Raw genomic sequence first — 21,400 nt, 5'->3', positions numbered from 1 at the left:
AGTGTACTGTCAGCTAACACACTTAGAGCCACCTCCTCTCCCAATCATGTGAGCTTCAGGCAATGCTCATTTGTCCAGTATTGATGCAAGAAAAAAACAAAATCAACAAAGATGGCATGTCCACCATGTCAGGTCACTTCACTCATTTGACTTGCAGAGGGCACGTCCCCAATTTGCAGCATACAAAAATGAAAAGAAGGGTCATGGTGCGTGAAACTCTAGATTCTATTTTTGTAGAAAATGAGGAAGAAGACATAGATCAGCATAGCGATGCAGAGGAGCAAGTTTCTGAGGAAGAGGAGCATATAGAGTAGCAGCCAGAAGACAGACACATCTGAGTCTGATGAGGAGGTCACTTGTGCTGAGGCTGCTCCTGTTGAACTTTGCAAGACAAAAAATGTAGGATCTTTTGGAGTTTGGTACCTCAACATGCAAAGTAATAAATGATTTCTAATGGTTTTATTGGTTTTTATTTGTTTCAACTTCTAAATTAATATTTTGTGTTATGATGTGTTCCGTGTTTCAACATGTTCATATGAAAGTCCTATTGCTGACATTTTTTGTTGTTTTTTCAACATCTATGTTGTTATGGGTTGAAAATGAGCCATAACACCATAGATGTAACATCTATGGTGTTATGGCTCATTTTCAACCCATGACAATAGTTAATTATTTTAAAATGAAAAAATAAATAAGGCAAATTGATTACAGAGATGTGTTCTATACCCCTTAGTAATATTCAGGGAACACAACATCCTTTCATTCATTTCTATGATTCTCTTGAGGTTAATTTTTCTTTTTCTTTTTTTTTTTCAATTGAAATCAGGAGGTATACTTGTAAAAAATGAGCCCAGAGGCCCACAACAAAAATATTAAACACAACATGTTCATGGATATGGAAGCCTAACAAGGTAACCGAGAGATGAGGAAAGAACTGATGATAAGTTTTTGTTTTGTATTTTAAAGCTGATTTAAGACACGGGTGGAAACCCACCTGTTAACACCGGAGATGGTAACAGAAAACTAACACAGGAGGAAGGTTAAGATGATTTTTAATGCTGTATTTTTTGGAGTTTGAAGTTTCATAAAACTTTTAAAAACTGAATATTTTGAGACATGATTTTCTTTTACACTGACTCTAGTAACACAGAACCTAAGGAGGACGTCAGCCTGTGGTTATCTAAAGGTAAGAACCAAATCAGGATCTAACCTTTAGAGAAGTTCCTCTTGTTTACACTGAAACCTAACAAAGCCTGATGTTCCCTAAACATTAAGGAACCTTAAAGTTTTTGTTTGATCTGAGAACAATGAGTAACTGTAGTGCCATAGTGTAATAATCCTGAGTGTGGCTTTGGAAACTAGAGGATGGATAAACATTTTCTTCTTCATCATCATTCATCTGAAAATGATTATCAACACATTACCATGGATGCTTCCAGAGTTTGGACCAATGTTGCTTTTAGTTTTTATTTTATTTCTATATAGCTTTAATATTCAGTTTGAAATGCGCTCTGTCATATGAAACTACAATATGAAAACTTTCAATATTTGTTGTAATCTCAGTGTCCCTTAAACACTGTGTCATACTGTTGTAGAAAATCCACTAAAGACAGGCTTTAATATAAAGTTCATACCTGGGGGAAAACTGAAAAAAAAAAAAAAAAAAAAAAAAACAGATAATCAGTTTTATAACAGAACACATCTGATTCAGGATTTAAAACCAACTGCTTAATCAATTCGAAGTTTTTCAACATTGAAACCGAATCAAAGTAAGACAAAATAATAGGTGCTAGAAATATGAAGTGTTTTTAAAAAAAATGTACAAAGTCTGATTTTGATGCTGAAAAATAAAGCAGTGTTAGAAATTCACATTCAAACTCTGATGACACAGAAATAATTCCATAATTTGGGATGTTTGAGTGCTTGTGTTTTTGAGAATGTGTGCTCAACGCTGGGGAAAAGTATACCCTGGTTATTAGTAAGAATTTGGAGCTGTATGTTCGAGTGATAAATCTCAAATAAATCAGACCAGATAATAATCTGACAAACTGCACAAAGCTTTTATCACAGGAGGAAAATGATCTCCAAAGCCTTCTGTGCTTTCTAAAAGTCTGATGCAGCTGCTGAAAACTTGCTTTTCCTTTTTTCAAACTCTTCTTATCATTCTCTGTCCTGCTTTTACTCAGAATCAGGACACGAAGACAAATCACTTTGTCAGGACGCACAAAGAAATTTGGCGCACGGCGCATTTATGAAGCGGGAACCGCGCAAAAATTTGAGACAAAGCCGAAACCTCCCCCCTCAGCTCGGACCCCAGTCCAAACCCCAGTCCCAGCCAATCCTCAATGAGCTGCAGCACGGCTTTATCTGCATGGAGGAGCCTTTAAAGAAGCGCCCCCGGCGGAAGCTTCTCGCAGTCCGAGTGAGCAGCTAGCAAATATGCCTGAGACAGTGAAAGCGCCCAAGAAGGGCTCCAAGAAAGCCGTGTCGAAAGCCACCAAGAGCGGCAAGAAGAGGAGGAGGACCAGGAAGGAGAGCTATGCCATCTACGTCTACAAGGTCCTGAAGCAGGTCCACCCCGACACCGGGATCTCGTCCAAAGCTATGGGCATCATGAACTCGTTCGTCAGCGACATCTTCGAGCGCATCGCCGGTGAGGCCTCTCGTCTGGCTCACTACAACAAGCGCTCCACCATCACGTCGCGGGAGATCCAGACCGCCGTCCGCCTGCTGCTGCCCGGTGAGCTGGCCAAGCACGCTGTGTCCGAGGGCACCAAGGCTGTGACCAAGTACACCAGCTCCAAGTAAACAGCTCTGCTGACAACACCACCCAACGGCTCTTTTAAGAGCCACCCACTCACCTCTGAGGAGATCCTTTCGCCACTGAATTCATTAAATATGAGTCAACTTTTCAGACATGTGCCCGTAGTATTGATCGATTGACGATGCTTTTAATTTCCTACGACCTTTTATGAGTAAACGCTCAGTGAGTTCATCCGGATTTGTGTGGATTTGGCGCCTACATCCGGGTTCGTATCAGTTCATTATGACAACTACTCATTATGGTGATATCCCATAGATGAAGGCCACGTCAGCATAGCACAGTTTGCTCCTCAGGGCTGAACTCTGCTCTATTACACCTTCAATGAGGATCTAATCCGAGCAGCGTGCTCAAAGCCAAGCTGAGTTAACTATTGTCACATATATCTGATGTAGATCAGTCTTCACTGCTCACATTTCTTTCATTCCTGAAAACATCAAAGTTCAAATAAAGGTGTAGAACATATGCAGTCTTTTTCTGCGTGAACCAGATTAATCCCTCTAATTTTAATTTTATTCAAATGATCAGCCCGTCATCAAAGTCTGCTCCAGCCTGATAACGAGCCATTCATCTGAATCAGGTGTGCTGGAGTAGGGTAACATCTAAAACATGCAGGGCAGGGGGGCCCAGGACCGGATTTGAGAAACACTGCACTAAATAATCACTTTTTTTTTTTTTTACATTTACACTATCCTACCTGATAATAGATTCATCAAGTTGATAGTTTTAAAATAAATAAATAATAAGGAAAAGGAAAATCGATGTTGATATTCATTTGTATTATTAATACTGAATCCAAGCCCAAACATCCACTCAGCCCACACAGAAATCAAATGTTAAGAAAGGAGCTGGATTGGGCGGGAAAAGCGCGGACATGGCAACCTTTCTGAGTTGTAATAAAATCATGATTGTGATTCACATAGCCCCTGGAAAATGATCTCAGTCATGACCTAGTTCAGATTAAAACTTGTTGCTTCTGTGTTCTAAAGTAATCAGTGGCCGCTGACATCAAGGGTCTGATGATGACATTTCCAGTATCAGTCACTCTCTATCTGCAGTACGATCTCTTTGGACATTATTGCTTATTTATAATCCACACCCATTGAGACTCACTTCTTCAACAGACTAATGCAAAACACAAACAAAAAGGGTTAGGGTTGGGAGCTGCATTGAGCGAGAAAAAAGCGGACATGGCAACCTGTGCTGAGCAGGAATACTCATTTAGTGTGAGAGGTGTGTGGCTCTTAAAAGAGCCGTTTTGTTTCTTAATTAGATGCTAAGATGATAACAGCTCACTTCTTCTTGGCTGCTGTCTTCTTTGCTTTGGGCTTGGCCACCTTCTTAGCGGGGGCTTTCTTGGCTGCAGGGGCCTTCTTCACGGCCTTCTTGGGGCTCTTAGCGGGCTTGGTCTTCTTGGGACTCTTAGCGGCCTTCTTGGGGCTCTTTGTTGCAGCTTTCTTGGCCGCTGCGGGTTTCTTGGCCTTCTTCGGGGTCGCTGCCTTCTTAGCGGCCTTGGGCTTCTTGGCCGCTGCTGCTTTCTTGGCTGCTGGCTTCTTGGCTTTAGGAGCGGCTTTCTTTGCGGGCTTCTTGACCTTCTTCTCTGCCACCTTCTTGTTCATCTTAAAGGATCCGGAGGCCCCAGTTCCCTTGGTCTGGACCAGAGTTCCCTTTGCCACAAGGCTCTTGACAGCGGTCTTGACGCGGGCCTTGTTCTTGTCCACATCGTATCCTCCGGCAGCCAGAGCCTTCTTGAGAGCAGCCAGCGACACGCCGCTCCGCTCCTTGGAGGCAGCCACGGCTTTGAGGATGAGCTCGCCCACGCTGGGGCCGCTCTTGGCCGGCTTGCTGCTCTTCTTCTTGGCCGCTTTCGCCGGAGCAGCGGCGGGAGCTGGAGCTACTTCTGCCATAGTTTACTCAGTTCAGTGAACGCAACAGGAGACCTGAAGAGGATTCTCTGGGTGTAGAGTTGATAAATCCTGAGCGGGAGGCTGTCCTTAAAGCACACATGAGAACCGTAGAGACTCAAGCAAGCAGCAGCTCGTCCACTCAGTCTGAAAGTCGGACAACTTGTGTTTTCTCTTTCCCTAAAAATGCTCCAAACGAAGTGTTGTTGGAGAGATCGAGGCTGATTGTAAAAGTAGGAGATACTGGAGCTTTTCCTCTTCACACTGAACTCATGTTTGTCTCTCAGGTTGTTGAGCTTTTGTTCAGGGAGACTCCAAACATCACAGATTGATCATGGTGATAGCAGCTGCTCATCGACTTGTCCTTCTCTTTTCTTTAATAAATCCATGTAAAACGCATCACAACTCAAATACCTCCGCCTTTTCTGTAATTTACAAGTGTATGTAGAGACACAACAGCAGAAAGGTCATCTACTGGTCGTTGTTTGTTTAGAATATCACGTTTTGAGGAAGCAGCAAACACACAGATGTAGGATGAGGACTGTACAGTTTCTCACTGTGATTGACGGTGACTCTTTGGACACTCAGGGTAAGAAATAATTGATTCAATGTATAATGTATGTTTGTGTTCACTTCTTTAACTGGACCTTTGTTAAGGCAGAACATCATGGACAAAGTAAGTGACGTTTCTAATGATTTTCTTTCTTTAAAGTGGACATATCATGCTTGTTTCTCCTTTTCACTATGCCAGACTAGGATGCCTGTAAAGCATTTCTGTCCTCAGTACAATTCATTTAGGTCCTCCATTGCCCCACAATAGCAAAAAATACAATATGTCATTTTTTTTTTTTTAATTCAGGGGGTGTAAGGTCTTGTTTTCAAATTTATTAGATTATATGTACGTATTAAATCAGGGATACGCATGGTGTGTCCCCTTTCAACTCTGAACTGGTCCAGAAATGGTCTCACAAATTTTGGCAAAACTTATTCCATATTTCAAGCATTCAATAAAAAGAGTTATCAACTTTATGATTTATTTTTAATTTCACCCCACAATTGTCTCTTTCAGCACTTGAACAAAAATATTATCAATTTCATATTTGAAGTTGTTTATAACTACTTTGTTTCAATGGTTTTCAGGTATCCTGGTCTGAATTTCTTTCACTTGTGGATCAAACAAATAAAAGACTAAAAACAGAAAACTGTGTCTTTTGTCCATATCTGAACTTTATAAAGGTTTATATTAGCATTCAATAAAATGGCCACAGTTTTATATATATATATATATATATATATATATATATATATATATATATATATATATATATATATATATATATATATATATATATATATACTATGTCATTCAATTTGTCTGATCATCGTAGGTTACGTTATGTGATCTATGTTAACAAATGGGACATTGAGAAACAAACTAATTTTCATTTATTTGTTTTTAATTCAAAAAGGAAAAAAACAATATTTTGTATTTAAATTTGTATTTAAATTTAAAACTGAATATCAAAGGGACACAGATATCTTAGCGGCAATGTTTTGTCACAACACTTGTATAAGCTTTAAGTTTGCTGCCTCGCTACTAAATGTATCCATCCTGAACTTCAGACTTTTTCATCTGACACCTTTGTAAATGATCTATACATAACAATAAAGCAGAACAGTCCTCAGGCTTTTATTCAAGAAGAGCTGAACTGCTATCCCTGAACAACAATACACATGCTGCAAGACGATTGATGCTTAGCTTTTGTAGCAGGTACAAAGGTAAAATATGGCCCCAAGACAAATAAAAAAAAAGTGCAACACATAAGTTTAGAAATAATTTCCTAAATATTATACAATAAATATATTAATAGAACATATACACCAAGGACTAATTACTGACCCTGGTGTTGTGTCATGCTAAGAAGATGCAGCTCTCACAGCAGCTTTCTCCAGAACAGCTGACTCCCAGTGTGTGAGAGCTGGACCCACACTTTCTTCCTTTGGTTGCTCAGCTCTTACTCAGTCACTCAGCCTTGCTCCTGGTACTTTCGTTTTTATTGAAGGCATGACAGCAGTGCTTGTGAGGATACAGTATTGTACCCAGTCGAGTAGCAACGAAGGGGACACTAGGGGTCTTGTCTCCACTCAGGGAGAGAAGACACCTGTGAGGACAGCATGTAATGTTGCTTAATGCAAATTAAAGAGACACCTGCAAACAAGCACCTGAACCAGCAGGTGTCTATTCCTGTGCATAGTGTGAAGACATCTAATTTTACCACAAAAGTAGCAATTGCAGCACAAATTTCCTGGGGAAAGTAGGGGACTTCTTTGAGAAACACTGAATGAAAAAGGGTTAATCAAATCACCAATCGTATCTACCAGGACATGTAAAACCATGAGGCTCCAAACTGTACCATTTTAGGTGCAGAGCTCAGGAGCTGTAAGAACCCGCTCTTCTTTAAGACTAGAGATAAAAAAAAAACACAACACTTCTAGTAGTGCAGAACTGTTCATTGCTGTGAACATCACTTCTGCTTGTACTCCAGTCTACTTGTCTATGCAAACCCTCATTGAACAATCAGAGACAATACTTAAAAATGAAGAATTCTGCTCTTCATGGAATAAAGTGTGTGGCCCTGAAAAGGGCCTTTGGCTTTCTAAGTTGAGAGGTGTCGATTGTTCAACCTCCGAATCCGTACAGAGTGCGTCCCTGTCTCTTCAGAGCGTAAACCACGTCCATGGCGGTCACGGTCTTTCTCTTGGCGTGCTCGGTGTAGGTGACGGCGTCACGGATCACGTTCTCCAGGAAGACCTTCAGCACCCCGCGGGTCTCCTCGTAGATCAGACCGGAGATCCGCTTGACTCCGCCACGGCGAGCCAGACGGCGGATAGCGGGCTTGGTGATGCCCTGGATGTTATCACGGAGGACTTTACGGTGACGCTTAGCGCCTCCTTTACCGAGTCCTTTTCCTCCCTTTCCTCTTCCACTCATTTTCAATAGTCAGATGTGACACACGATGTGAAGCCGAGACAGACTGCTCGCAGCTTTGAACACTGCATGAGGACGTGCCAGAGCTCCGAGGCAGCGCCGTTCTTCTTCCTCCTCTCCTTTCTTTCGTTCATGTGGATTTCGATGTTTCTGGTAGATCAGCGCCCTCTGCTGAATCAGTTTCTCTTCTGCTGCTTTTGCCCTGATCAAGATGAGCAGAGACGACCACACTACAAGTCGTCCGCATTTACAACCGACCCATGAGTCGACTTTAAAACGTACAAACACCAAGATGGTGAAAACAGAGTAGAATCGCAGCCTCATACACACATCTGTTAGAAAGATCTGCGAGTGAGAGGAAGTGTGATTTAGAGACAGCAGGGTGGTACGAGTATCTAACAAAATAAGACCATCAAAAAACACTTAATGTTAAAGTGTTTTTTGTTTTTTTTGTTTTTTTTTTTGCGTGGGTTTGATGATTATGATCTGCCGCTCAAAGTGTATTAAAACACAATTATACACACTCAATGATGGATAGCAAACAGTAGAGAAACAATCATTGGATTTGCCATTCTTTATCTCTACCCACCTCAATAACGTGTTACAGCACAACTTCCTCATCAAGAATTTTCTTTTTCTATTTGTTCGATTAATGAAACAGGAAACTCTTGGTGGAACTGGTGGGTGGCTCTGAGAAGATCTTCAGAATTATATATATATTTTGTTTAATGTAGCCAATGGTGGATGCTCATATAATGTGGAGATATGTTGATTTTAGGTTGTTTGTGTCACTGGAGCATTCAAAACCAGGAATTATTTCAGCTCAAGCTCAATATTGAGGTTTGAATTGTTCAGAGAGCTCTTCCTGGTGCGATTTTTAAAACTTCTTTGAGCAGTTAATCACTAACTTTTCCTCTTGTGAAGACGGTTAAACTGTTTCCATTGTACAGAGGACTGAATTATCATAAAAACCACAAAACAATAGAACCAACTGCCTTATATTACGTCAGACAAAAGACATTTTTTAACATTTAAAATTAACTTTGTGATCACACTCATGGGGATTCATGAGGACAGTTCAGGTTTACATGGTAAAATAGCATACAAGTAACTTGTAAATATGTGACAAGACAAGTTTATTAAATCGCAAGCAAAAGCACAATCGCAATATTGTCCACCTAATCGCCAATTGCACCTTTTCCCAGAATCGTGCAGCACTAATCTACAGCCAGGTGATATGGTGATGGCAGACAAGGGCTTCATAATGAGAGATATCTTGCCAGAAGGAGTTTTATTAAATATCTCCTCTTTTCTTGTCAATGGACAGTTCACTCAACAGGAAGTTAATCACAACAAGCGGATCTCAAGTGCCAGAATTCATGTTGAGCGCTCCATCCACAGAATTCATGTTGACCCTTTAGTCAGTAAGCTTCCTGGCCTTTTATTTTTACACCTTTCTGCTCAACTTCTAGGCCTGATCTCAATGTGGATTCTGGGAGCAGACAGAAGGGTGTGAACAGGACCTTTTGGGGCGTTTCTCTCAAGCATAAATGTGTAGCTCAAACTATGTTTGAGGTCTTTCTTCACTTTGACCGCTCTCGTGTTGACTGACTTTTTTCTTTGCAAAGGAAAATAAAACCTTGCTGGCCGGCAGAAGTCTCTATTTCATTCTTCACCAGAAACAGGAAAATTTCCACAACAACCCGGAAATGGGTGAGACGTCACAAATGCCATAGGACTTAACAACTGGATCATCAATCACGACAAAGAGCTTAATCTAGTAGGACAACCTGTTACAGCACACACTGAATACAGAGGCTCTTACAGGAGAAACATAATCATTCAGCAAATGATACACACCTTTTCTCTTTAGCTCATAGCCTCACCTAGAAAAAATAGCATCTTATTAGTCCTGTTCCCACTGAAATATTTCACACTGTATCTTCTTCACCACGGCGCAACCTGTCCAAGTCTCTTCAACCACATATTTATGAAGCGCTCTGCTGCAGGAGGTGTAACACAGCCCAAAGCGTTTCTGACCTGCTGCTTTTTTTTTTTTTTTTCTTCCAATACACATTTAAGTGTATCAACATTTCCCATAGGAAAATATATTAACTACAGATTTTTTAAGGAGAAAATTTATCATGAACAAATACATTTAAGTGTATTAGTGCTCAAGAGACATAAAACCCCCACATGTTTAAACCATTTAAAGAAATATTAACGTGCTGGGGTATGAGTAATTCAAGAATATAGTATATAATGATATAGTATATGATATATAGAAATGTTGTTTAACTGTTCCAGTGGGTGGCCTGATGCAGGTCAATGTGTGGAAACACTTAGTGAAAACATCCTCACAGAGTAGTAATCATCTCTGCCGTGGGGTGAATGAGGTGGTTCTTTGAAGAGCTTTAATACAATTGACAGCAGGTTTTCAGGTTTTATCTGTTGTTGTTCAGCACCTCGGTCAGCAACAGCAACTCCACACTCCCAGAGGAAGAGGACACAGAGGGAGTGAAGAGAAAACTTTCTGTGAACAAAGGGAAATAACAAAAACAAACAGGTAACAAAACACTGGTTTCTGCTGTTAATGTCAACTCAACACCATGCATAAGTTACTGTGTGATGTAAATGAATGAGAGATACACAAATATCATGAAGCTGTTTTAACAGCTAAGATAAACAGGAATCCCTTCTCCAGTCAAAACTGAAGCAAACATTTCATGGTGTATCTGACTCCTTGCTTGATGTTTTTCAACAGTTCAAAGTCTACAGTCAGTGAAAGCAACAGCAGGTGTGTGAGCCACATAGGAAGGATGGTCTCTTTGTTAAGCCAACATAGGATTTGTTTCTGTGGCTTAGAAAGTATTTACTGCTCCTTGGACAAAACTTCGTTAGAACATAAAAGAATTCAGTTATTGAAGAAAAAAATCTGCTGTATTCATCGTTTTCAATTTGAAATTGAAGACTCATTGCAGGAGTTACAAACTACCACTGTGTGGGAGCATTGGGCTGTTTCGTGGAGCGGTGCTTAGGACGTGTGGAGGAGAGCTCTTTTCTGCCTCCTTAACCTGTATTAACTGTTTCTTCAGCGTTGGAGTTAATACCTTTGATTTAAAATTTAGTGAAAATAAAATATAAGTAGGCCTGAATCATAGTTGTTCACGATGCCTACATTTTTTAAATGTTTTTTGTTGCATTTAGAATGTCTTTTAGAGACTTCTGTTTGATTTATATTTTCAGCAGGATTGGGCTCTTTTGTTGGTGTGGTGGCTCTTAAAAGAGCCTTTGTGTTGTTGTTATTGAGCTGCAGACAGTCTAAGCTCTCTCTCCACGGATGCGGCGGGCCAGCTGGATGTCTTTGGGCATGATGGTGACTCTCTTGGCGTGGATGGCGCACAGGTTGGTGTCCTCGAACAGCCCCACCAGGTAAGCCTCGCTGGCCTCCTGCAGAGCCATGACAGCAGAGCTCTGGAAGCGCAGGTCGGTCTTGAAGTCCTGAGCGATTTCTCGTACCAGGCGCTGGAAGGGCAGCTTGCGAATGAGCAGCTCGGTGGATTTCTGGTAGCGGCGGATCTCCCAAGTGCCTCGATCATTTCAGCCATCTTCGACCGTATGCTCTTGTAAGCCAAAAACAAAGTTTTTGTGTGTGTGAGAGGGAGAAGTTTCGACAAGTGCACTGTAAACCCGAATGTTCAAAATAATTAAATAGATTGAGTAGTGTAAACTCAAAGTTTTACAGAAAGTCCTACTAACTTAGATATGTTGAGTTTGTATAACACGTTCTTGATTTTTGAGTAAATTTAACTTAGACTTTTTGATTGACTTCAACTAGTTTTGTACTAAGTAAGCTTAACTTAAAATATAAATTTAGAATTACTTAATATAATAAAGTAATAAAAATTATTGTGGCCACTTATTTCTATTGTTTCAACATTACTTCATGTGTTTGATGTCAGTAAGGTTAGTAAGTGGTCAGGGATGACATGAAGCATGCAGCCTGTTTAGGTGAGCACTGTCAGGATTAGGCGACTATATAGTTACACACTCTGCAAATAATGTTCAAGAAAGACATCATATGACGAATAATTTGAGTAGATTGGATTGTAGAGCTCAGATTAGAATTTAAGTGAAACTACCAATGGGTTGAGCAGTAAAGTTTTCTTAGATCTACAGTATTATATGCAATATTTTATAGTAAATCTTATTATACATGTATATATATATATATATATATATATATATATATATATATATATATATATATATATATATATATATATATATATATATATACTTATTATACATCCTCAAAAACTGTGACATCTCAAGGAGCTTCATAACATAAAAAATCAACCACAAATCATAAATAAATGGAAAACAATAAAATCAACTGAGACAATGACAATATGGGCATATTTTTGAAACACTAAAAGGAGGACGTTTTATCGCTTTATCTATGTTATTTATGTATTCCTGACGTTCCTCTGCAAGAATGTGAAGCAATTGCAGATGCATCCAATAAATTAATTCCGTTTCTGGGATAGCTGCTGCACACTCCGAAGCAGGAGGTGGCGTTAATGCTCTCACTGGTTACCTTCCGCTGTTTTAATCAACACGCAGAGAAGAGAACTGTGAAGGCGGGATTCGCAGGTCACTACCAACTGCACAACGGTGGGTCTACGCGACAGTCAGCTCATAGGACACGAGGTAAGCGTTTAATTATATTAACAAATGTAAAATATAATTAAATATTCGGCCGTTCGCCACGTCTCCGTGCTGCTACGAGAGTAGCCGCTAACGAGCGGCTGCCAGCAGCGCCGCTGAACTCCTCCGGTGTGTACGCCACGTGCGTTCACGCCGGAGGGGACTGACACGACCTCGTGCAGCTCTCTGCATGATAAGTCTGTGTACAGCTGCGAGCAGTTCTTCCGCGATTTAAAGACGGATTCTGGGCGACTTAGTCACATTTTGGAGTCATATTGTGGCGCCATCGTCCCTGCAGGCGGGTACTCGTGTGGTCGCTTTGAACGTGTGATTAGAACTTTTCAAGTGGTGTATCTGGCTGACAATTAGCGTCTTATAGGTGTGTGTGACGACTCCCGTGACTAACTGTTTTAATATTCAGCTCAGAGTAACAATCTATATCCGTGAGGGATTTTTGGTATATATGTGTGTACTTTTATTCCACGTAAACAGGACACAGAGACCTCCCTAATGGAGGCTATGCTGCTACAGGGCTAGGATACAGTTGGAATTATGTCAGATAGTACATTATTATTATTATTATTGTTGTTGTTGTTATTGCATGAATTTTAAGCAGCATGATACCATGCCTGCTTAAGTTACATCATGATCAAATATCACACAGCTTATATTTGTGTGTATCAGCTGACATTATTGCGACTGCATCACTTTATCACCCATCAGCCACAGAATTCTGATGCTGATGACCCTGCAGGGTCATGTTTTTTGTGAGCTAGTTGTAATTAACTTTTGTATTGAGTTGTTAGTGTGAAGATTTCTGGTTTGAAGGCTTTAGAGGAGGGTCTAAACTGTGTTTTTCTTTTCTTTACCTTTCAGGTTGCTGGTTCCAATATGATCTGGCAATGTAAGCTGTGCACATCTTCATTCTCTTCCAGAGCACAGTTATTCAAACACTACAGACTGCATCATAGCCACTTTTCCAGAGTTAGCCCTCTTCCATGCCTCTTTACTGATTGCATGTGTACATTTCAGACACTTAATGCACTGAGTACTCATTTGTCAAGATATCATAGGGCACACCTTAGCAGTAGTACAGTGCAGAATCAGGTGCTTGTGTTATTTAAATGCCCTTTATGCACATTTCAGCCACCCTTATCTGAATCTGTTCTTTTCAGTCATCTCAGAAAGCATTTAAAAAATCATGAAACAGTGGCATGCTCATATAAGGACTGTAGCTACACCACTAATGTGTACTCCTCATTCAATTCCCATAAAAGTAGAGCACACCAAGCTAGTCTTGTGTCAGACTTTAAAAGTGACATCGTCATTGAGGATCCCCAGAATCCTCATGCCAGTACGTCTGGGGTCACAAGTGATGTGGATGAAGAATGTTCAGATCAGAACACAGAAGTGGAGAATGATGATGATCAGAGTGACACTAACAGTCTAAGAAATCAACTTAAAATGAATGTATCTTCCTTATTCCTAAAGATGCAGGCCATCCTCCATGTCTCAAACACAGCTATTCAAGAAATAGTCGACCATTTGAATCAGATCTTCTCCTTATCTCAGCCATTGATCAGGGAGGCAGTAAGTGACATATTGCAGAGAAATGGTCACAACATAGCAGAATCCACGCTGGATGAAGTTGTTACAGCTGTCATGGAGTCCAATATTTTGGCTTTGTCTACTTCGAAAGGTGCAGATTTGTGTTCATCCAAGCGCAGAAAAAACTTTATTGAGCGCAACTATCCTTGTGTGATGCCAATAGAGTATCAGTTGGAGCAGCCTGGACATACCTTCATGTATGTTCCTATCCTTGCGATGATTCAAGAGCTGTTTAAAAACACAGACATTCTTAACAAGATTGCTGAACCAAATACTGCATCTGGTCAATATCTGTCATGCTCTGACGGCTCTCATTTCATTAGAAATGACTTACTGTCAACAGGGGATCTCACCTTACCACTTCAGCTATATATTGATGAACTTGAAATTGCCAATCCGCTTGGCACATCGCGTAAAATACACAAGCTTTGCACCGTGTACTGGGTCCTTGCTAATGTGCCACCAAAATACCGATCGGCATTACATGCTATACAGCTAGCAGTACTGGTCAAAGTGACAGACCTTCATAAGTATGGATATGCTGCTGTGCTTGCTCCATTGCTGCATGATATCCATACTCTGGAACAAGATGGCGTCTTCATTGAAAGAGTGGGTCAGAATGTCAAAGGAACCATTTTTTGTGTTTCTGCTGACAATCTGGCTGCTCATGGATTAGGTGGCTTTGTAGAGTCATTTAGAGCTGACTATGTTTGTAGATTCTGTTTGGCAACAAGTGAACAGTTTCAAGCAACTGAAGTCAGGGAGGGAGAGTTTTCTCAGAGAACCAAAGACAGCCATGATCGGCATGTTCAAACTGTTCAGGAGAGTGACACTGTGAGCAGCCACTTTGGTGTTAAAGGTGGCTGTGTCTTGCTTGAGTCCTTAAATCACTTCCATCCAATCACAGGGTTTCCTCCAGATATACTCCATGATCTTCTTGAAGGAATAGTTCCCATAGAGCTTTCTCTGTGCATTAAGGAGATGATCCGATTGAAGTACTTCACTCTGGGATATTTGAACCAAAAGATTTCATCATTCCCATATCAGCACACTGATAAAGTGGATAGACCTCAGCCAATTCCCAAAACATTTCTTTCTCGAGGAACAATAGGAGGAAATGGACATGAAAATGCCACTCTGCTCCGGCTGCTTCCATTCCTTGTGGGCAGTGTAGTACCAGAGGGTGATGCTGCATGGGCAGTTTTGATGGAGCTGAAAGAGGTTGTAGAGTTAGCATTGTGCCCATCATTTACTGATGAAACCTTGGACTATTTTGAGAGCAAAATCAGTGATCATAGACAGATACTGCAAGAGGTCTTCCCTGAGGTTAGGCTCCGTCCGAAACATCACTATGTGGAGCATTATCCTGCCCTAGTGAAATGCTTTGGGCCCCTGCTGCATGTTTGGACCATGAGGTTTGAGGCCAAGCACCGCTTTTTTAAAAGAGTGGTGCATGACACTCAAAACTTCAAAAATATTTTGAAGACAATGGCAATCAGACATCAACACATGATAGCATATCATCTAGCTGCACCATCATTTTTCAAGCCAAAAACACAGGCCTCCAGGGTTGATCCTGTTCTGGTTTCATCTTTGCCAGAAGTAGCTCAGGCACACATTAGAGGACAAACAACTAGTGACACAATCTACCAGACATCAAAGGTGACCATTGATGGCACAGACTATGTCTGTGGAATGTTTCTGTCTGTCGGAGTCAGTGGTGGACTGTCTAGATTTAGTAAAATAGAACAGATCTACCTTGTGAATAGTGATGCTACTTTTCTGTGTAGTGATTATGAATCCTGGTATGTAGAACATCTTCGGTCCTATGAGCTGTCAGCCACATGGACAAGTCTGTCCATCCACCTGCAGTCTGGTCTCAATGATACAGTTCCACTCCCAGCATACAAGTTAAATGGCTCGCTGCTGCTGACTCCCAAACGGTTCATTCAAGTTAAACAGACCTAAGTTGAACAATGGTGAATTTTTTTTTTTTTTTTTTTTTAATTAATCAATGAATGTTTTTTTCACTCTGTGTCATTGATAAGTTAAAAATATGTATGTTGATGGTAACCCTTCTTAATCCTCAATTTCTCTTTTCATTAGCAGAATGGCAGCAGCATCCCCACAACCCATGATCCTTCGTGTTGTCGAGACTGATCGAGCTAGAAAATTAAAACTCAGTTCACGGCCAGCCTCTCTTGATGCACTGATTAACATTATAAAAGAACAGTTGGAACTAGACCTCGACTTCACTTTGCTATATGAAGATCCGGACTTTGATGGGAAACTTACTTCCCTTGTTGACATTGAGGAATTGCCACAAAAAGCTGTTGTGCACATCTCCTTATCGCATGACTCCAGCTCTGTTGCATCTACTGACACAATTACAGATGTGTCGTCTCCAGAAAGACTAAGTAGATGGCCTCCAGGTCCTTTTCCAGTTCCCACATTTGCATTTGACATCGAGCTTAAACTTAGAGAAGGAAATGCTGAATTTGAGAAGACCAACAGGCACCTCAAGATGACAAGAGACCTAAAGCACGACATTTTAGAAAAGCTTGCATCTACGATGTATAGTTTCAAAGCTTACCCAAGTGATAAAGAGATAGCAATGGCTGCTGAGGCTCTTGTGGTTAAACATCCCTGCTTGAAGGAAGCAGGATCTGATACTGGCTGGAATGGCTGGAAGAACAGCATCAAATTTAAAATGGGGAATTACAGGAACAAGATGAGACGGGCTGGATGTCAGGAGGTCATCGTTAATGCCGGAAAAAGAAGTGGGAGCAATCCTGACAGTGAACCTTCACATTCCAACATTAAAAGACCCAAGCGAGCAGAAGTCAACTTCCTACCCAACTTCCCACAAGGAGAGGATCGCTTAAGTCTTGAGCAGCTGAGGCAGCAAATTGTTGAAGAAGTCAAGAAGACTGAGAGGAACCTGCCAGTCATTAAAAAGATGATGCAGACTACATTTGCCTTGCGTCGACAGACCATAGTGACATCCTGCCCACCTGTGAACGAGCTTATGGACCTCTGGCCTGCTCTTAAAATTGAGTCTGAGGTAATATGGACTGTCTCTTTTCCTGTGTTAAAGGGAGTGTTTACTTTGAATTGAAAATTCATTCATTGTTATCTAGTTGCACTCATTGATGGGAGAGTGATGTTCGTCTCTTTCTTTCTTTTTTTTTTTTTTTGTAAGAAAACATTGGTGTTAGTATGCTTTTACCTCCCTAACAATTTTATCAAATAATGCCCATGATTAAATGCTAGTAAAATTCACAAGAAAGCTAAGACAAAATGCTCCTATATTGCCCAAGCAAGTAAACCATGGACCTTAAGGTGATATTCTGGGATGAAACAAGTTGGTCCTATGTGGGGGTATAGGGCAAAAATTACCCCTACAACAGTGTTTCTGTGCAGCAGAGACCCAGAATGCCGTCACCAAGCTCCCCTCCCTGCTCTGCTCCTGCTCCATCCTCTGCACTCACATGGGGCCAGGATTTAGTAAACTAAAAAACGCATACCAACAGATGCCCACTGTAAAAATGTGATTTTAGTTTACTAAATCCTGGCCACATCTGAGTGCAGAGGAAATCACCACAAGAGCAGAGCAGGGAGGGGGGCTCGGTGATGGCACTCTGGGATTCTGCTGCACAGAAAGACTGCTGTAGGGGTAATTTCTGCCCTATACCTCCACATAGGACCAACTTGTTCATCCCGGAGTATCACTTTAAAGCTCAGATATGCCATGATGTTTTGAGAAACATCACTGACAGCATATTTTTGGCATTATTGTTTAATATACTGTTAATTTAACATTTCAATTGTTTAATGTACTGTTAGCAAAAAGTAGTATACTTGGTGTTCATTTTATTAAACATGCTTAAATATAATTGTAGAAAGTATACTATGAAACATGTACCTGTAGTACACTACTATTATACTAATTTAATACTAAGACAAGATTGGAACATTTTAAGTTTTTAAAAGTACACTTAAAGTATTTATAGTCATTTTTATGTTTAAATAAATACACTTTAAAGTATGCAAGTGCTCTTATATACTTCTGGTATCCTAATAATATACCTCTAGTCAACAGTTTAGTTTATTGAACTATAATTAAAGTTTACCATAAAGATATATTTATGCTATTTTACTAGCTTAATTGTTTTACTGTAAGTATAGAGGCAGATAAAACAAAAAAAAGTGTAATATCACCATCAAAACCCTGACAGACTAGAGAAGAGATACAACAGTGCTGTATGCTTGAAATATACATTTTGTTTAATTTTTGTTTCAAAAGACCAACTTTGTTGTGTTTTAGCTGTGGTACTTATTAAATCAGACATGCTAGTATGTACAAATACACAGATCAATGTACTTTCACAGATGAGATTAAATAAAATGTTAATCTGTCTAGCCTGATATGATCAAAACAAAAAATTGTTCTTGTTAACACTGGAGATAACACCATTGCCAAACCTGGAATGGGACTAGAATTTAAATAAGTCAAGTCAAATGTTTCTCTGTTTATGTTTTTAGTGTACATAAAGATAATGGAGTGAGCACTCATACTGTTCACTATAAACTTTTAGACTCCAGCACTATATGATCTTCAACATACAAGTTTACAACAGAAACAAAAGATTCTCCAAGTTGAATAGACTAATTGATATTGCTGTGTTGTCTTTCTGCTGTTTTTGAATAAAGGTTTATGCAGAGTTCCAGCGGATTACCAACCAGAACCTGCCCAACACGTTCTATGCTGAGCTTGACCGCCATCTTCCTCGACTGATGACCTTATTCAGGCAGAGGGCATCTAAAACAGGGAAGACAGCAGATGCTTTGGCTGAAATTTTAAAAATCCATGATGAACAGGTGAATAAATCATAATACAACTCATATGTTGAACATCTGAAAAATCGCACAGATTTTACATTTAGCTTAGTTCAGTAAGCCTAGTAGTTGATACAACTCTATTTTTTTCTTGTAGGAATTCCATGACATCCACACCAGGCGTACCACTGTTCTGCATTGCCTACCCGTGTATCTGCGTGAGGATGTCACTGGATTTTTCAGAACCTGCACGGTGAGTCTTATAAAATAATCAACAGTACCATTGTGTATTAGTTGAACAGCTCATTACATATTTTTTTAAATCCTGTAAACATCTATCCTTTTTATGTATATCATTCTATTTTCTATTTTTGTAACTGCTGTTGAAATTCTAATTTCCCTTCAGGAGTTTTCCAAAGGGCTTAATTCTCTAATCTAATCTAAAATGAATGTGCTTGACTGTTAGAACTGCCATAATATTTCCAGTGGAAAAGTCTGTCTTAACTGTGTAACTATTTTAAAATAATTTAAGGACAAACACTATTATTTGTCCTTAGCCATCAATTGAAAATTCCAATAATGAAAACAAGAGCACAAGCTACTTGAAATGAAAATGTCTCACTAGGCCATATTACCTCTTAAAAATAACAGTACCCCAAAAGTAAAAAAAAATTACTTGCATCTCCAGAAAATTATTTGTTTTAATGTTGCCATATGAAAGGAAGAGAATAGGTTGTGCATCTCTTGAAAACAAAAAGTTAAAATTTTTCTGTGTAAAGTAAAAAAGGATATATTGTAAATAACCTTTTAAATATTGATGCATCAAATTATAAATAAATAATTTGCAAAATATTTTGGTGTAAAAATTCAAATATAATTTCTTGTAAATAACTTAAATATTTACACATAAAAAATATAAATAGTTGCACATCTTTCAAATAAAACTATTTTAAATTTTTTGTGTGAAGTCAAAAATAATAAATAACTTAAATTACACATGAAAATTATAAATTGATAACTTACACATCATTTAAATAAAATTATTTAATTTTTTCTGTTTAAAGTTCATACATAATTTTCTGTAAATTACTTTAAATATTTACGCCTGGAAATTTTTAAAAACAAGTAAATGACTTGCATGTCATCCAAACATTTTTTTTTCTAATATTTATATGTGAAAAGTCAAAAATAATCTCATTTATTATCTGGGAAAAAATATCAATTTGAGAAAAATTACTACGGTTAGTGGGTTTTGATGTCCTTTCTAATTATTTTTCGATCAGTTTTCCAGCCCTAGTAAAAAAGAAATCCCTATTCATGGCCTAAAGCATTGTATTGGTCTATCAGATTTTTTTTGTAATTTGACCGATTCCTGTGTTCACAACACAAATCTTATGGGTTTTTTTTCAGACTTTACCATGAGACACAAGTCTCCCTTTTCAAAATATATTTGATCTCAATCAGAGGTGTTCTCAACACAATTTGAAAATATAAACAGCTTACAAATGTAACTCCATATTAGCTTTGTGCTGCACCAGCAGTATTTCATTGATGAGGAGGGAACATTTGTCAACAATAAAAAAAAAACCTTGATTTGAAAAACTAAAAAAAAAAAAAAAAATGAAATTGAACCCTTGTAAGAGTTGAAACCATGGATTAGTTTGAGATTAGTATCTCTTCATTCTTTCATTCAGGACGAGCCAGAGCTTGGAGAAGTTGCAGTGGCTCTCATTACTGTCACCAGTGACCATGACAGAAGTCCAGTTCACTACCAGCCCGAGAAAATCTGTGTGGTCATTGAAAGCGACACCGTGGTCAGCTGTCCCAGATTTGGTGATGCCTTCCTGGTAATGTTTGGACTGATCTATGCATTACACCTCAGCTATCCCAAAGCACTGACCAACACTTTTGAATTTGTTCAGAAGATTTTACTTGGTCTTGAGGGTGGTAAACTGTCTCCAAGGTTGCAGTCTCTCAAAAATGATTTGATGATACATGTGTAGAACTTCATGAAAAAAGAAAGATGTGGAGTGAGGTGTTACTGAAGACACTCAAGTTCAAAGTTATTTCCTTTTGTCAAAATAATGCAAGCAAATGTTCCGACACTACTCTGCAGGTGTTCATCCAATAGGTCTAATCTACATGATGTGCTGTTGTTGCGGATAAAATATAACATTTACAGTTTAAAATTGTTGTTAAAATTGTTCTTAAAACTTTTATAAAAATATTGTTAATGTACTGAAGTTGCTGCTCTGTGGCTCTACTCAAGTGCTCTCTGTTGCCCTACTTACCTAGAAAGCCAAAAGAACACATTGGCTTGGTATTTGATTAGTGCAGTAAAAAAGAGCTGGAAAATGTTTAATGGAAATTTGGCTTTTATTCATTTAAAGTCAGTGGTACTCAATGTATTTGAGCAAGTTGCCTCAAAATGTTTAAGATTTGAATCATAACAAGAACAAATAAATGTTGAGTTTTGTCAACACTAATTAACGTGTATTGTGTACTTATTTTCTCAAGTTCTTTTAACTT

The 21,400-nt window shown here is 39.2% G+C and overlaps 4 protein-coding genes and 1 long non-coding RNA gene across 5 annotated transcripts; 2 read left to right on the top strand and 3 right to left on the bottom strand.

Moving 5' to 3' along the window:
• Nucleotides 1-2,433: 2,433 nt before the first annotated feature.
• On the top strand, nt 2,434-3,271 carry LOC141806570 (histone H2B 1/2-like). The gene has a single exon (XM_074692165.1). It carries the CDS (start codon nt 2,440-2,442, stop codon nt 2,806-2,808), a length of 369 nt encoding a protein of 122 aa, XP_074548266.1. The 5' UTR covers nt 2,434-2,439; the 3' UTR covers nt 2,809-3,271.
• A 710-nt stretch (nt 3,272-3,981) lies between these two features.
• LOC141806116 (histone H1-like) lies at nt 3,982-4,764 on the bottom strand. The gene has a single exon (XM_074691383.1). It carries the CDS (start codon nt 4,726-4,728, stop codon nt 4,114-4,116), a length of 615 nt encoding a protein of 204 aa, XP_074547484.1. The 5' UTR covers nt 4,729-4,764; the 3' UTR covers nt 3,982-4,113.
• Nucleotides 4,765-6,725: 1,961 nt separating this feature from the next.
• LOC141806889 (histone H4) lies at nt 6,726-7,792 on the bottom strand. The gene has a single exon (XM_074692593.1). It carries the CDS (start codon nt 7,715-7,717, stop codon nt 7,406-7,408), a length of 312 nt encoding a protein of 103 aa, XP_074548694.1. The 5' UTR covers nt 7,718-7,792; the 3' UTR covers nt 6,726-7,405.
• A 3,243-nt stretch (nt 7,793-11,035) lies between these two features.
• LOC141810530 (histone H3-like) lies at nt 11,036-17,751 on the bottom strand. Its single transcript, XM_074698164.1, has 2 exons — nt 17,634-17,751; nt 11,036-11,304 (listed from the first exon to the last, which is right to left on the bottom strand). Exons 1-2 carry the CDS (start codon nt 17,749-17,751, stop codon nt 11,036-11,038), a joined length of 387 nt encoding a protein of 128 aa, XP_074554265.1.
• A 1,047-nt stretch (nt 17,752-18,798) lies between these two features.
• On the top strand, nt 18,799-20,701 carry LOC141807012 (uncharacterized). The gene is made up of 3 exons (XR_012599804.1): nt 18,799-18,913; nt 19,029-19,124; nt 20,566-20,701. It is a non-coding gene; the product is annotated as an uncharacterized LOC141807012 (long non-coding RNA).
• Nucleotides 20,702-21,400: the final 699 nt, after the last annotated feature.

Source organism: Halichoeres trimaculatus, unplaced genomic scaffold, assembly GCF_033239565.1.
Source record: "Halichoeres trimaculatus isolate MK-OKI-2021-1 unplaced genomic scaffold, fHalTri1.1 fHalTri1_scaffold_2, whole genome shotgun sequence".
Classification (NCBI taxonomy): Eukaryota; Metazoa; Chordata; class Actinopteri; order Labriformes; family Labridae; genus Halichoeres; species Halichoeres trimaculatus.
The sequence above is the reverse complement of the archived record's forward strand: the minus strand, read 5'-3'. Positions and strand labels throughout refer to the sequence as shown.

Excerpts from the sequence above, each read along its gene's own strand:
- LOC141806570 (XM_074692165.1), top strand. The coding sequence starts at position 2,440 with ATGCCTGAGACAGTGAAAGCGCCCAAGAAGGGCTCCAAGAAAGCCGTG.
- LOC141806116 (XM_074691383.1), bottom strand. The coding sequence starts at position 4,728 with ATGGCAGAAGTAGCTCCAGCTCCCGCCGCTGCTCCGGCGAAAGCGGCC.
- LOC141806889 (XM_074692593.1), bottom strand. The coding sequence starts at position 7,717 with ATGAGTGGAAGAGGAAAGGGAGGAAAAGGACTCGGTAAAGGAGGCGCT.
- LOC141810530 (XM_074698164.1), bottom strand. The coding sequence starts at position 17,751 with ATGAACAAGTTGGTCCTATGTGGAGGTATAGGGCAGAAATTACCCCTA. Across the intron at positions 11,305-17,633 it reads CTCCCTGCTCTGCTCTTGTG|GCACTTGGGAGATCCGCCGC; the intron begins GTGATTTCCTCT and ends GAAATGATCGAG.